The sequence below is a fragment of the Antechinus flavipes genome, chromosome 4 (assembly GCF_016432865.1).
Source record: "Antechinus flavipes isolate AdamAnt ecotype Samford, QLD, Australia chromosome 4, AdamAnt_v2, whole genome shotgun sequence".
NCBI lineage: Eukaryota > Metazoa > Chordata > Mammalia > Dasyuromorphia > Dasyuridae > Antechinus > Antechinus flavipes.
The window spans coordinates 194,641,975-194,659,258 of NC_067401.1; the positions used below are offsets into that span (position 1 = coordinate 194,641,975).

At 32.2% G+C, this 17,284-nt stretch overlaps 1 protein-coding gene across 4 annotated transcripts in view; it reads right to left on the minus strand.

The window, feature by feature from the left end:
• Positions 1-17,284, minus strand: part of FKBP5 (FKBP prolyl isomerase 5) — a 159,825-nt gene that overhangs the window by 80,382 nt on the left and 62,159 nt on the right. For all 4 annotated transcript variants that reach the window (XM_051996495.1, XM_051996497.1, XM_051996496.1 and 1 more), the window contains one exon: positions 398-522. In XM_051996495.1, the coding sequence (XP_051852455.1) occupies positions 398-502 (105 nt within the window). In that variant the 5' untranslated portion in view covers positions 503-522. The remainder of the gene's footprint in view (positions 1-397; positions 523-17,284) is intronic.

The following is a 17,284-nucleotide window of genomic DNA, read 5'->3' on the forward strand; positions in this document are numbered from 1 at the left end:
GATTCTGAATGTGGCTAATTTTCCCCCTTTTTAAAAATAAATTTTGCATGAAACTTTTATTTTTTATAATTTTTAAAAATTTATGTAATTCTTAAAGGGAAAATAGTTCTTCCTATGTAATTCTCAAAGGGGAGAATGACTCTTGCATATCAAGGAAAAAACTTAAGAAAACTTTATCTTTGTGATAGATAAAAAATATGAAATGAGATTAGGTAATTTAAAAAAATTTATTGACATTTTTTGATGTCTTCCTTGTCTCCATGGATTCTCTCTTCTCACAAACAAAAATGGTTAAGGAATACACTCAGATAATGCATATACATACTATATATATATATATATATATGTATGTATGCTACATGCATATCATATATAACATTATTCCTTAGGGACTGACCTTTAGAACACCTCGGTCTTTTTTAGGAGTAATGTCTTCGCCTCGTTCAGCAAGAGCAACTGCTGGATTCTCTCCATCATTCTTGGTGGCCTCGTCAGTAGTCATTGTCTTTTATAGGAGAATCCCTACGAAGAAATAAGTGTATTTTGAGCCAGAAAAAAACTACTTTATTGTTCAACTCAGAAGTAATTCTGAAGTACAAACCTATTTTACCTTTGTTCCTAGCTAATATCTGACACTTCTTCACTAGGATCAACATATTAGCCTTTACTCACATAATTAAAACATTTTAGGTCCAGTGCAAATTAAACTTAACTAAAAATCCCCTCTACAGCATCCAACAAGCATAAGGTCAGGTACATATCTAAGGTACACATAATAAAATTGAACAAATATTTATTAAATGCCTACCTATATGAAATGCCTCCTACTAAAGATTTTCCTCCAAGTTAACATCAAAAAAAGTTTCATTTGCTATTCTTGGGGACTACACATACAAGCAGTTCTGAGATGACTTATGTGAGCTATTATCTAGTTTATTGTTCTATCTTTGGTAAACTATATCTAAAGCATTGTCTATATCTAAATCTAGTAACCATGTCAAAACATAAAATCAGATTAGTCTGGCATAACCTGTCCTTGATAAAGTCATGCTGTTTAGCATTTGGGTTATTACCACATTATCTTTCTGGATAGCTGCACACCATCTGTTAAATAACATGTTCTAGAATTTTGCTAGGAAGGACTTCTGAAAAAATGGCTACATGAAATATAGTATCTAAGGTCAGTAATTCTCAATCACTTAAAAATAGAAAGGAATACATCTTTTTTAGAAAGCAAAGAAAAAATGGGAAAAAATTTATCAGAGGAAAACCTTCCCAGAACAATGAGTAGAAAGACTGATTTTTTTTTAAAGAGAGATAAGTAAATAATAAAATGGTCCAAACCCGAATAATGTTATTATAAGAGATTTGAAAATCTATAATTTTTAGTAAAACACCAGAAACTAAAAATAGAATAAAAACAATAACCTAGAACAGTTCTAAAGTGAATAAAAGAATCAAATAAAAAAATAAGAATTGAAATTGGATAAAAAATTAGAACCCTCCAAGAAGAAACAAAAAAGGCAAAGAGTACAGAATTTAGAAGAAAAGACAGAGCATTTCTTCAAGAGAGTATATCTTCTGGAAAAAAAAGTAACAGATTTAGAATTTCAAAGTATAGAAGTGGAAGAGAAATTGAGAGAATCAAATAAAAAGATAAACAAGACTAGATGAAAAATGAAAACTCTGTATTGACAACTGACCTTAAAAAAAGAATATGAAGATGTAGATTCCCAAGTTTTCTAGAAAAATGAAATTTCTAGAAAGTCTCAGTATTATATTGCAGGAAAAGTACTTGGAAGTATTTGAGACAGAGAACAAAATACGGATTACTAGAATATACAGAAGGCTAATAAAGAAACCCCACATTTATCAAGAAATATGATTATGTTTCAGAATTTCAATGTTAAACAACAAATATTACAGGTAATCATATTAATCAAATGAATAAACTTGGATTTTTTTCTTGTTATGTAAAAGATTTATCTGAAAGGAAATGAAATAATTTCCATACCCAAATAAAGTATCCTTAATAATCAATGAAAGATGTACTTTTAGCAAAAGAGAATAATTTTACTTGTTCTTTCAGAAGAAAACAAAGAGTATCTCTGACAAACTCAAACAAAAGAAACATAAAAGAAACAAATGAATACACACAGGAAGAAAAGAGCAAGAATAAAAATATCAATATTTATAAGTTCCTTAGATGAGATAAATCTATTGCATTTTAAAACTCATCTTATTTGCAGTTCATTAAAAAAGACAAAATATCTTGGCAATGTTAAGTGATTGAGAAGTTCAAATAAAGGAAGAGGGGTAATTAAAGGAAAGGTACTTCGTGGGGAAAGAATGCACAGAAATCTTTTAGACAGAAATATGAAGAGAACAGAAACTGGGGAAAATCTAGAGATGCATTGCTATATAACATACAGGAAAGGAGAAGCGATATTGTATTAATTTTAACACAAAAATAAATGAGAAACAAATTATAGATTTATTTTTTTTTTCTGAGTCAATTGGAGTTAAGTGACTTGCCCAGGGTCACATAGTTGAAGTGTTAAATGTCTGAGACCAGATTTGAGCTCAGGTCTTCCAGACTTCAGTGCTGGTGCTCTATCCACTGCACTAACAGTTGTCCCTTAGAATTCTTAATAGTAGCTTACTACAGGTAAGAGTTGGGTTTTTTTTTTAAAGGCAAGCAAAATTATCAAATCATTACCCTAATATTATAAACAAAGAGAAATATAAAATTACAAAAAACACCCAAAAGGAAAAAAAAATCACAATGAAAGGAGTGAGAAAACAATTATTAGTAACCTGAATTTTATGTTAAAACCAAAAATTTAAATGAAAACATAAGAAAATCATCAGAAAATTAAGAATAGAAATACTTCGGCTTCAGAAGGAGAAAGTGATAAAGTCATAAATGTGCTCTCAAAGAAAAAAGTTCCTTGTTCAAATGGATTTCAAAAGTGATTTTTATAACACATCTAAAGAATAAATAATCCTTATGTGACTTACTCATAAGGGAACTAGATCAGTAATTTCATAGGTAAAAGAATTCCAGATGATAAAACTCTTTTCTGGTAGTGAAGACCAATGTCTTCTTAAGAACTTATAGGGAATTTTAGAGCATAAATAATCTGCCTAGGGTCATATAAATAATTTGCATCTGAGACAGAACTTGAACCCAGATTTTCTTGCTTCCAAGGCTGACTTCTCTAGGTACTGAACCATGCTGCCTTTTGTGCATAAATATTAAAAACACTCTTTACAAATAATAAGGAAATAAAAAATAAAAGCAATAGAAGAAATGTAAATTAATGATTCTAACCTAAATAGACTAAAAAAGACTATCTTATGTTATCTTCAAAAATAGAGAGTGAATCTACTAAACTCCTGTAACGTAAATAAGCTCCTGACATACAGATGACAGAGAGGTAAATTAAGGGAAAAGTTAATAAACCAAACATCAATAGATACTGGTGATAAAATGTTATATGAAATACTGGGCAAAGAGATCATAGCAAGATATCCAAAAGTATGTTCATTATAACCTTACTGGATTTATATTAGGAATGCAAGAATTCAACAATAAGAAACAACACAAACATATTAAAAACAGAAATAAAGGGGCAGGTAGGTGGTGCAGTGGATAGAGCACCAGTCTTGAAGTCAAGAGGATCTGACTGTTAAGGACACTTAACACTTCCTAGTTGTGTGACCTTGGGGAAGTCACTTAACCCCAACTATCCCAGAAAAAATAAACAAATAAATAAATTAAAAATCGTATTACATAAGGTGTTTAACAAACCCCAGCACTTGTGTATTTTAAAAATCTTAAAATGTATGGAAACAGAAGGCACTTTTTTTCCCTCATATAAAATTTTCCTTTTAAAAACATTTTTTTATCTAAGTCATATTGGGGAAGGAAAAACAGAAAAAAAGGGAAAAATCATGGGAAAGAAAAAAAAAGAAAAAAAGGTGAAAAAGTGTGCTTTGATCTGCATTCAATCTTCATAGTTCTCTCTCTGGATGAAGACAGTATTTTCCATACAAAGTTTTTGCAATTGCCTTGGATCACTGAATTTCTGAGAACAGTTAAATCTATCATAGCTGATTATTACACAATTTTGTTGTCCCTGTGCACAATGTTTTTCTAGATCTACTCGAGAAGACACTTTTCTTAATGCTATCAAAAGAATTTGTCTAAAATTCAGAGCTAATATTATTTTTAATAGGAAAAAAAACACGAGAAATGTCTCCAATAAGACGGAGGGTAAAGCAAGCTTGTGAATATCAACATTCTCATTTTACATGTCAGAAATACAAGCTACTACAATAAGAAAAGAAAAAGAAATAAGCTTGGATAAAAGTAACATAGTAATTATCATTTGTAGACAATGACAATTTACTTGGAAACTCTAAAAAAAAATCAAATAAAAATTTATCTAGACTGATAGCACAATACTATATAAAATGAATCCCTCAAGTCAAACAATTCTGTATATTACTCCTAAGAAGAAAAACCACGAAAATGATTAGAAAAAGAAATACTATTTAAAATAATAATTAAATGTATTAAATACTTAGGAGTTTACCTGCTAAGACATAGACAGGATTTATATAAATGCAATTAACAACAATTTTTACAAAAATGAATGACCTAAATAACATAAGAAATAGATATGGCTAGGCAATGACAACCTAGTGAAAATTATGATATTAATCAAATTATTCTAAAGATTTAATGCTATGATAATTGTGGAAACAAATGTGGTGTTCTTCTTCTTTAATATAATGGTTCTCTCTGGGAGCAGGTTTCTCAGGGAGGTTTTCTGGAGGCAGCCTTAGTTTCAGTTTAAAGTAATAATCATCCAAAATGCAGCCAGCTGGTAAAAATGCAGACGTTTATTTTCTCCTTCCAAAATAGCCCAGTTAGTTGAGGCCTATCTCTCTGCTTGGTTCCAAGAGCTCCCTCCGAATGTCTCCAAATCCAAAGGTTTGTCCTTCAGCCAGCCAGTCAAGTGGAAAATGGAATGGATCTCTCTTGCAGCTCTTGCAGCTTTGTCCTTTGCTTCTGCCTCTGCTTTCTGCAGCCTCCGCCAGCACCAAGTTGAATCTGTCTTGCCTCCGAGAGAGGGCTTCTGGCTCTCAATCTCCCAGAGTGCTCCTCTCCAACCACAGTCAACGTTCTGAAGTAAAACTCCTCACTCAGAGAGGGCTTCTGGCTGAACTCACTTGATGCTCCCCTCTCAATCTAAATTCAGCTGAACTCTTGACTTGTAGCTTCTTCACTCTGAAAAACTCTCCTCTCCATGTAATTCAGCTGAATTCTCTTTAACCTGAAGTAACTAACTAACCCAAAGCTAAGAGCCTCTTTATATATAACTTCTCAAAGGTTGACTCCTCCTTCTGGAGGCACACCTAAGGGAGGTGTGAATTCACAAACTTACAAAGTTTACTTTGTGATTCTCCCATACTCCAATGAGTAAAGGTGTGAATACAAGCATTGTATCAAATAGTTCTACTTAGTATCTTGTTTCTTCTGGCCTATAACATCTCCTTATAGGATTAGATCAATCATACTGAACCATGTTAAATTAGATAATTATTGTCTCTATCAACTCTAATGATTTAACAATTTGTAAAGATGTATAGAAGAATTGCACATGTTCAACAATATATGTTATTGGATTGCCATCTAAGGGAGAGGGTGAGGGAAGGGAGAGAGAAAAAAATTTGAAACACTAGGTTTGTTTTGCAAGGGTGAATGTTGGAAATTATTTATGCACATATTTTGAAAATAAAAAGCTAAAAATAAAAATTTAATACTATAATAAAGTTGCCAAGGTGATTTTAAAAAAAGAATTAGGCAAAATTATAATAAAAATCATATAGAACAAAAGTCAAGAGAATTATTGAAAAAATTGAAAGTATTTTATATTTAAAATATTAATTATAAATAAACCAGATCTTAAAGCAAATGTTTATAAGAGCCTAACATGTAGTAAACCCCCAAATATAAACTAAGGTGTTTTTAAAAATTTAAATATAGGTGAAGGGACTTCAATTATTCCACAGAAAAATGGAAAGTAGTCTAGCAAAAAATGGATTCAGAACAACATCTTACAACATATACTACCAATAAAATCCAAATGAATAAAATATCTGAATTAAAAAAGTTTACCTATTAAAAAGAAGGTAATTGAAAGCTTTATTTCTCAGAGCTATGGATATGCAAAAATCTGTAACAAGCCAAGGAAAAAAGTACATTATTAAAAGACAAAATTTTCATCCTATAAAATTTTAAAGCTTTTGTATAAACAAGATTACTGTAGTTAAAATAAAAAAAAATAGGCTAGAGGAAAATTATCACATATAATTATATATATAAAAATGAATAATATCTCTAACATCTGACTCTTAAAGTCATAAGATTGTCATTTCTTAATAGAAAAATGGTCAAAATATATCAACAGGCAGCTTATAAAAGAGACACAAAATAATGTGGAAAATATCAATAATGACTAATGATCAGAGAAATGAAAATTAAAACAACTTTTTTTTACTTCACACTTAAGAATTTTACTTCACACTTAGGAAATTCACAAATATTGTACAAAACTGTAAAATGAACAGAATGCTTGATTTCTATCAGAGAATGTAGGTTTCTAGCTTTCCTCTTTCCTCAGCTAATTTACCCCCAATCCATCTGATGTAATTACAGTATCAAAAAGCACGTGTTAAGATCTTAAAGTATAAAGAGGGTATTTCCCCTAAGAAGGTAAAGTATAAATATTTTCTAAGGGAAATTCATTGCTCAGGGGTCCTCTGACACATTTACACCTATAAATGAAATAAGAGAATTGGATCAAAAGATCCCTCAGGTCCTTTCTAACTCATGATCATTCATGATTCATGATCCTAAACTGTAAAAATCCAACACCAATTCATTGCTTGCTAGAGAAGCTACAAATTGTTCCAACCATTCTAGAAAACAATTTGGAATTAAGCTAGAATAGTTACTAAATCATTATATTCTTTGACCTAGTGATCCTACTACATGGTTTATAATGCAAGGAATCTATTAGGAAGAACAACAACATCAACAACAATAATAACAAAAGACCCAACCCTAAAATATTTGTAGGAACACTACTTTTAAAGCAAAGAGCTAGAAAGAAGCTATGGGGCCAACCATATAAGAACAGCTAAACAAATTGTACCACATGAAAGTAATGGCATAATTGCTCCATAATGAATGACAAATTTAAATAGTTCAGAGAAACATGGGAAGTTATATGTTGTGATGCAAAGTAAAGAAATAGAACCCCAAAAAACAAAAACAAAAGCAATAACAGCAGCTCAAATAACAGATAGACTACCTCAGCATCACAATAATAGTGGTAAATTATCAGGATAAAACAAAAGAAATCATCAGCACATTGAAAGGACTCATATGAATTGTAGAATATCACATAAAGTATAAAGATGAATGGATTACAATCTGCACTGTTAAAGGCAGCATCCAAATCAATGAGATCACAGATCAATTTATTATTTGAAAAGCTCTTTACATGTATCTTAAAAGCTAGAGGTGATGGAGACAAAAATTATCAAGTAGAAAACTTAAAAAAAAGACACTAAGGCCCTTTAGTTCCTGTGTTAATGTGGTTCCTTTTATGCCATTTGGGGATGCATTTCCATGCTTTTTCTTTTTTTCTCATACGAATCTCTCTCTGTATTTCTCTATCATGTCCTAGAATCCACATTTTGAAAGTATCCTCTGCTTTTGTAGCATCTTCCTCTAATTAGCCTATTCCTCCTAGAAGCTCCCCTTTAAAGAAGAGGGCCAAATAGTCGTGTTCTTTATTCCTTTCCAGGTCACACTCCTGACTCTCCCATACTTTCCTCTATAATGTCCTTGTATTGGATAACTCTTCCCTTTTCAGCTTCCTTAAAGTCCCAAAGATAACAAATATTTAAGGTAGGATTTCATCTCAGGTTTTCTAAACTGCCAAGTCCAGTATTTTATTGATACCCCAACTATTATAAAAATCTCAGGTTTTCTAAAATGCAAGTCCAATATTTTATTGATACCCCTACTATTACAAAAGATGCTAATCAAGAATTGTAGTAACCAGAAATGTTAAAAAAAAAAAAAAAAGGTGCTGCTTTAACAGGAAGATAACATACCTGAGTTTGAGTTGTTTTGCTTTCATATTCTAGGCAATTTTATAACTTTTATTTTTTAAAATAACTTTTTATTGATAGAACTCATGCCAGGGTAATTTTTTACATTATCCCTTGCATTCACTTCTGTTCCGATTTTTCCCCTCCCTCCCTCCACCCCCTCCCCCAGATGGCAAGCAATCCTTTACATATTGAATAGGTTACAGTATATCCTGGATACAATATACGTGTGCAGAACCGAACAGTTTTCTTGTTGCACAGGGAGAATTGAATTCAGAAGGTATAAATAACCCGGGAAGAAAAACAAAAATGCAAGCAGTTTATATTCATCTCCCAGTGTTCTTTCTTTGGGTGTAGCTGTTTCTGCCCATCTTTGATCAATTGAAACTGAATTAGCTCTCTTTCTCGAAGAGATCCATTTCCATCAGAATACATCCTCAAACAGTATCATTGTTGAGGTATATAATGATCTCCTGGTTCTGCTCATTTCACTTAGCATCAGTTCATGTAAGTCTCGCCAGTCCTCTCTGTATTCATCCTGCTGGTCATTCCTTACAGAACAATAATATTCCATAACATTCATATACCACAATTTATTCAACTATTCTCCAATTGATGGACATCCATTCATTTTCCGGCTTCTAGCCACTACAAACAGAGCCGCCACAAACATTTTGGCACATACAAGTCCCTTTCCCTTCTTTAGTATCTCTTTGGGGTATAAGCTCAGTAGAAACACTGCTGGATCAAAGGGTATGCACAGTTTGATAACTTTTTGAGCATAGTTCCAAATTGTTCTCCAGAATGGCTGGATGTGTTCACAATTCCACCAACAATGTATCAGTGTCCCTCTTTTCCCACATCCCCTCCAACATTCCACATTATCTTTCCCTGTCACTCTAGCCAATCTGACAGGTGTGTAGTGGTATCTCAGAGTTGTCTTAATTTGCATTTCTCTGATTAATAATGATTTGGAGCATATTTTCATGTGTCTATAAATAGTTTCAATTTCTTCGTCTGAGAATTGTCTGTTCATATCCTTTGACCATTTATCAACAATTTTATAACTTTTAAAAAAATTCAGATACATTATTTAGTTTAAGTGAAAGAAAACATTAAATCATTCTCATGTTATACCTACATATATATCAGTATGATATACATAGTGCTATGCTAGACATCTGCACAAAGAGAATATATATAGAAATAATCAGTCTCCATATTCTAGAAGTTTATAGCACATAAACATGTCAAAGAATACAAAGGATAACCAGACCAAAACAATACCTAAAAAACAAGTAAATGCTCATAAATAAATACATTAGGTTATCAAAGAATAGCAAATAGAAGCAAAATTTTGAAAGATTTTAACATGTAAAAATAAACACATTTTGAAAAAGAATGTCGGTAAGTAACATTAGTACATCTTTATGAATGTTCACAAATACAGATTCAGCTAATGGTGAAATATAATGAAACCATCAAACAAAAAGCTTTCAGGGTTGATTCAAAGTAGTGTTTGGGGAATCATAAACCAGTTAAGATCAGGACAAAGAGTTAAAATTATACAACTCAATTTATCAGCTCCTTAGCTCCAGATGGTCAAGAAAGTTAAAAGAAGAATAAGCCCTTGACTCACTGACCTTAACTGGTAGCCAGAAATAGGGCACAAAATTTAAATAAGTATAATTTCCAATAATAGCTAGTTCTAATAGTAGATATACAAAGTACAGAAAATTACAAATAATAATAATTCAAAGGCATATAAAAATGAATACAAGTTTAGTAATCTCCTAATTGCAGTTAATAAGCAGAAGTGACTTAATTTAAGTCTCATTTGCCAGACACCAAGAGACTTGCAATAGTGAGTGGAAGAGGCCCATAATTAATATTAGGTAGATAGCAAGTACTAAAATAATGAAGAAAATTATATTACTTATAATAAAAAGAACACTGGATTTTAAGTCAGAGAGTCTTCATCTCTTCTATACTTCAATTTCTCATTTATAAAATAAGAGAGGACTAAATGATTTTTAAAGTCCCTTCTTACATCTATGATCCTATGACAAATCTTGTTTTGATCTTTACCACCTTCTTTCCTTCTCAGACATCTTAAATGGCTTCCAATTACAGTAATCTTTCCTTCCTTTTTCAATAGTATTTTATTTTTCCAAATACATGGAAAGATAGTTATCAACATTCATTTTTGTCAGACTCTGTGTTCCAAATTTTTCTCTCTCCCTCCCTTATCTTCCCCATCCCCAAGACCACAATCAATTTCATATAGGTTAAATGTGTGGTATCCTTTTAAACATATTTCCATATTTGTCATGTTGTGCAAGAAAAATCAGACCAAAAAGGGAAAAAAACTACAAGAAAGAAAATAAAACAAACAAAAAGGTGAAAATACTATGCTTCCATGCACAATTAGTCTCCATAGTTCTCTCTTTGGATGAAGGTGACATTTTCAATCCCAAGTTTATTGGAATTGTCTAAAATCATTTCATTGTTGAGAAGTGGCTCCCAATTATTTACAAAGTAAAATTTAAATACCTTAAGTGGGATGCTCAAGGATCTCTACAATCTGGCTCTTATTTCTGCAACCTCATGATCCAATTACTACTGTATCTAAAAATTATATTCTAGAAATGTTTTACATCATTCCAACTTCCTTCACCCATTACCCTGAGCCTCAGTTTCTTAAATCGTGAAATGGAAATAATAGAACCTATATTATACCACAGGGTTACTGTAAGGATCAAATGAGATGTATGCAAAGCACTTTGTAAATCTTAAAGAGATATATAAAAGTTAAGATATTATCAAACTACATTGTAGTAGGTGCTGAGCATACAAAGACAAAAAAGGAATTAATTCCTGCTAGCACTGAAGGAGCTTACATTCTAATGAGGAAGTCAACGTGAACATAAGTATATGTAAAACAAATTCATAAAAAACTGAGTATTTCCTGGGAATTAGAGGCAGTAGGCAGCTGGGGAGATGAGGAGAAACATCATATGTAAGATGACAGTTAAACTGAGATTTGAAACAAACTAGAAATTCTAAGAGTTGTGGCTGAGGAAAGTATATTCTAAGATGGGGAAAAGCAAGAGATGGAAAATGGAGTATCCTGTGTGAAGAACAACATCAGACCAAATGGTAAAAAAAAAAGACATGAAGGGAGCAATGTTGAGTAAGGCTGGAAAGGTCATTTGAAAGTAGGCAGGAAGGAGCTTTAAATGTCAAATAGAGAAATATATGACACAAGGGAGGTAAGGGGAAGCCAATGGAGTCACATTGTCAGGCCCATGCTTTAAGAAAATCCCTATGATAATTTTGTGGAAAATGGATGAGAAATTAGAATAAGCTAAAACAGAAAGATTGATTAGGAAATTATTATAATAGTCTTGATGAAGAGTATCTAAAGTAGAATTAATAGCCATATGAGAGAAAACTGAAATGAATCAACAAAACCTGACAATTAATTTGATATATAATTTGATATATATATATATATAAGATGTCATGGATGATCCTGAGGTTGCAAATTTAGGTGATTTGAAAGACCCTCGTGACCTCAACAATAATGAGGAAGAGGGGGTGCATTTTAGGGGAAAGAAAATGAGAGTTCTGCTTTAAACAGGCTGAGTGTGAGATGACTATAAATCTGTTTAAAATGTCCAAGTGACACTTGATAATGTCTGACTGGTGTTCAGGAAAGAGACTAGGATTAGACATGTTGATATGGAAGTCATTAATATAAAGATGATAATTATACCAATGGGAATTGATGAGGATGACAAAGAACAATTGTTGATATTAGTAAAATTAAAATTAAATTTCACCTTAAATGATTTTCTGAATATTTGATTTCTTTCTCCAACTGTGTAATTAAAATGTCCAGAAAACTAAAGTTGTTTTTTATATATTATAGTGAATAATTGAATTTTAATTTAGAAATACAAAATAAGACGAATGTGTCTATATGCTGCATATATACTATGAATCTCAAATTTATTCTCCCTCCAAAAACTCTCACTTTCTCCACCCTACAAGAGAAAAAAGTTAAACTATTCTTCAGTCAATCAACTTAATTGATTTAAGCACTTAATCACTAATTCTGTGCCAGATACAGAGATAAGCTTAATACATATATAGCAGAAAATGTCTCTGTAGATGCTTACATTCTAATGGGGCTAGATAATATAGTAAAGAGAGGTGGAAAAGTGAGTGTATGTATGAATGAAGGTACTTGCTATGGAGGCATGACAGAAAGCCCTGTGGAGATGAATCTGGAATGCAGCTTAGATGTGGTTGGCCTGGATTTTTTCCTTAGAGTGAAAGTCCCCAGAGCTAATAATTTTACTAAAGAAAAATTTAAATCTTCATTCAAATCTTTATACTTCTTATAAAAATCACAAAACTTTCCATCATATCCAAGAAGTATTGGCATTGAAAAAACCGAAACAGTGTAAGTGATTTTACTTGCCTAGCATATGCTATTTACTTGCTATCTCCCTCACTATGCCTTGCTGTTTCAGTTAAGCTGGTTTGGCTGTCCTGTGAGTATCTGTTAGCCTTTCCTGTCAATCAGTGTCAATTGGTCTTGATGACAAAGAACTATTCATCAATTCTGTATTTTAATAGTCCGATGTCCTCGGGCTCTATTGAGGCAATGGATGACTGGTGGTGACCAAGATAATAAGTTCATTCTTCTCAGGGTGGATTTTGTTCAACTATAACTACAGAGACAAGATGGAAAAGCATGGTTAGTGGTCTGGGTAATGCCACTATTCCCAAAATTCATTTTCCCAGAGTCTTGTGCTATTTCAGTGGTAGTGGCAGAGGTTTGACTTATTTGATACATGCCACCTTTTGTTTTTCCTTCAATGTGAGCTTTTACTAAAGAAATATTATGTTACTAGACATTGGGAAGCCAAGTACAAAGATGAAATAATCCTTAGTAGCAAGGATTTTACGTTCTAATGGGGTAAAAAAGTTCATATAGACACATTACATATAAATATGTATGAATATATAAATGCTATATAGTAAATATAAATATGTAAGTTCATATATAAGTTCACATATAAATATATACTAATATCACAATTCTCTTGATCATATGTATAGTGAATAAACAAATATATACTAAGTAGTTTAAAAAGTTTGGGTAGAAAGTACTGTTGGGGGAACCAGGAAAGATTTGAACAATGTCTTAAAGGGAGAGAGAGAGACACTCTGCATAGAGTAGAAGTAAGGAGACAGTTCACTCCTGGCAGATAGGATGATGAAATGAAGAGTCATGCTGAAGGAACAAGGAGTAAGACAGTTTGGTTGCACTGCAGAATATGAGTGGGAAAGTGATATCCAATGAGGGTGAGAGATTACACTGGGGACATCTTGTGAAGGTTTTTAAAAGCTAACTATAGGAGTTTGTATTTTGTCCATAAGAGTTTATATTTTGTCCTAGAAGCAACATGAAACCACTGTAGCTGAATGAGTAGGGGAGGTCACATCTGCACTTAAGGAAAATTACTTGGGCAGGAGCATATAGGATGGGCTGGAAGACCCATCTAGGTTTCTTTACATGATTTCCTCTTTTATACCTCAGTATTACTACATGTGATCCCTTCTTCCTACCAACTCAATTAATGCAGTCAGAGAAAGCAAAGATTTATTAACAGAAATAATGAAGTAATCATGTGTTATGGTAACTCCTGGAAATTCCTTTTAAAAGGAATTCTCTGAGTCAGAGGGGATAATATTATTGGTTTAGCAAACAAGTTAGCCATGAACTTGAAAATAGTTAAAAGTTTGTCTTAGAAAGTTTGAAGGAGTTCTGGCTAGCTTTGTAGAGATCTCTGAAGAGAAAGATTTCTCTCTCCTTCTCTTGGTGTCTAGCAATACTTTGCCCAGAAATAAAAAGACATTCAAAGAAGGAAGCACCTTTCAAGGAATGGTCACCTGGCAGCACATGATGAACTAGCTATAGACTCATTAAATCCATGGCTAAGAGAGAGCTAGTTTCAGTGAAAAGAGAATTGTATAGATGAATAGATCCTGGAAATCCAGATGAACAAGTGATCACTACTACCATCATCATCTCTATGATACATCCAAAGAAAGCTAAGTAAGGGCACTACAAAAAAATAAAGAAATTCCAGCCCCTGCACAGGACTTTATTTTTGAATGTTTCTCACTTAAACAGTACTGACACAATTTGAGCTCATTCTTCCCATGAGTAACATGTGAATTTGTGTAAGAATAAACTCTAGATTTTGGTAGGGAATGTTTTGTAACTATTTTTAAAAGCATGTTATTTTATTAAACTAAACATTTAGTTCCCTGGTTAATTTTTTTAACTTTCAAATGAATGTTTTAATTTTTCCCCAATCACATGTAAAAATAACTTTAACATTCTTTTTTTCTTATAGTTTTTGAGTTCCAAATTCCCTCTCTTGAGAAGGGAGGTTCTTTGATATGGATTATACATATACAACCATGCCAAATATATTTCTATATTATCCATGTTACCAAAAAAGAACACAATCCAATAAAAAAGAAAGAAAAAAGTTTTAAAAAAAGAAGCATGTTGGGATCTGTATTCAGTTTCTATCAGTTTTTTCTCTGGAGGTGAATACCATTTTTCATCATAAATCCTTCAAAATTGTCTTGGATCACTGTATTAATAAGAATAAGTTATTCACAGTTGATTACCATACAATATTGCTGTTATTGTGTACAATGATCTCTTGGCTCTGTTCACTTTGCATCAATTCATATATGTCCACATTTTTCTGAAACCATCTTGCTTATCATTATATCACAATCATTCACTATTGACTCATTCAGTCATTCTCCAATTGATGGGCAGTCTTTCAATTTCCAATTCTGCCACTACAAAAACAGCTGCTATAAATATTTTTGTATATATAGGTCCCTTTTCTTTTTCTTTGATCTCTCTGGGACACAGATCTAATAGTGATATTGCTGGGTCAAAGGATATACAGTTTTATATACTGAATAATTGTTAATGGGAAACACTGTGACTGATAGCATACCCACAGGTTATTACTTGAATCTAAGATATCCTCTAGAGATCTATGAGTGTGAAAACCAATTAGGGAAGTATCCAAGAGGAGGTGTTAAACTTATATAATATTATGTATGGAGACTGTGTAGGTTAACTTTTATATATTTCTTGAATAGGAAAGCTAATTTGCAAAAAATAAAAAAAGTTACAACCTTTTGTAGAACTTATGAACCGTCTGCTTTCATATAAATATAAATACTTGGGCCAAAGATGATTGGCAGAACTTATAAAAATTAAAGAGATATAATTATGCTTAAAACATAATTCCTGAATATAAAACTAAAATAAAAAATTAAACAAGATTAATAAATATAGAATAATTATTTCCTCCCAATACTGATTCATGTTACTCAGGACTGCTAGATTTATATAAAAGCAGTAAATATTCTTGTTCTAATGTTTAAAAACCATGAACGAAGCAAAGACAAAAAAATACATAAAAACATCTACAATTCATCCAGGAAAATAAATCACCATCTGTAGGGAAGTTTTCTTCTTTTTTCCTCCCACTCTAAGCTTTATTCTGGACTTAAGGTCAGTATGTAGCTATGGATATTAATCCTACAATAAAGCTTTCTGAACTAAGACGTCACAGAAAATGAAAAAATATGCTATCCCAAGAACAGAAAGGGAACACATAGTTCTATTATATTAAGGGCCAGGCAAATAAATACAAATTCTCCAAAGTAATGGTTAACAAACATTTGAATTATAATAGAAAAATAAGATGCCCTTCAAATTTCATTAATTATGCTCTGGAAATTTCTCCTAAAATCAATTTGCCAATGAAAAAAAACCACACAGATGATTTTAAAATCAGTATCATTATTTGCCTAGGTATTGCTATTTATATTTGTGGTCCCATTTCCATTATGGAATATTTACATCAGCTTATTTGTGGTAAAGTTTGGTAAATGCATTTTACCTGATGTCAGAAGATCTATGTCATCCTGTAGAGATGACAAGTAATAATCTCCCTAAACCTTCATTTCCTCAACTGCAAAACAGACTTTAAGGTCCTGGAATTCAATTTACATTTCTATTCAGATGATTCTTAGGTCTATATATCCATCCCTAATTCTGTTCTTGACCTTCAGTCTCACATTGATTGGTTACTGGATATTTGAACTGGATGCCCAAAGGCAACTCAAACTCAACTTGTCTAAAATAGAATTCATTATCTTCCTCTTATCCTAGAGTCCTGTCTTTTTCCATTTTTCCCACCTACTGTCAAATGTACTATCACCCTCCCAATCATCCAGACTCACAATCTTAGTGTCCTCCTTGAACTCTTCTCTTGTACTCATTCCAGATCGCCAATTCATTGCCCATAGTATATATCCCCTTATTTCTATACCTACAGTCACCATTCTGTTGCAGGCTCTCATTACCTCACATCTATTGGTTAATCTCCCTGTCTCAAGTCTCTTTCCCACTTCTAGTTCATCTTCACTTAATTATGAAAAATGATTTCCCTAAAGCACATATCTAACTATATCAATTCCGCTAATTCAAAAAACAACAAGGGAAAGAAGGAAGGAGGGAGGGAAAGAGCAAGATAAGCATTTATATAGTGCATACTATCTGCTAGGCACTGTGCTAAATTTTATAAATATTATCTCCTGTGATTCTTACAATAGCTCTGGGAGAGAGGTGGTGGTATTATTTTCTCCACTCTACAACTGAGAAAACTGAGAGAAGTTCTGTGCCTTGCTTAAGGTATGATCTCAGGTCTTCCTGACTCCAGGTTCAATATTCAAAGTGGCTGTTAATAATTATTTAGTTCATTGGCAAATATGGCTATTTTTAAGAAGCAGAAAAGACAGCCAATATCTGTCAATTTAAGCAAATTGAATGCAATGTGATTACTGCAACTTGCAATCTTACTTTTGTGGTTGGATAAAGTGGGAGAAATCCTGGGTTTTTTCCAATCATTAAGAGTGCCATTAAGGGAATAGGTACATGTATCAATTCTATGAGCATAATGGGAGA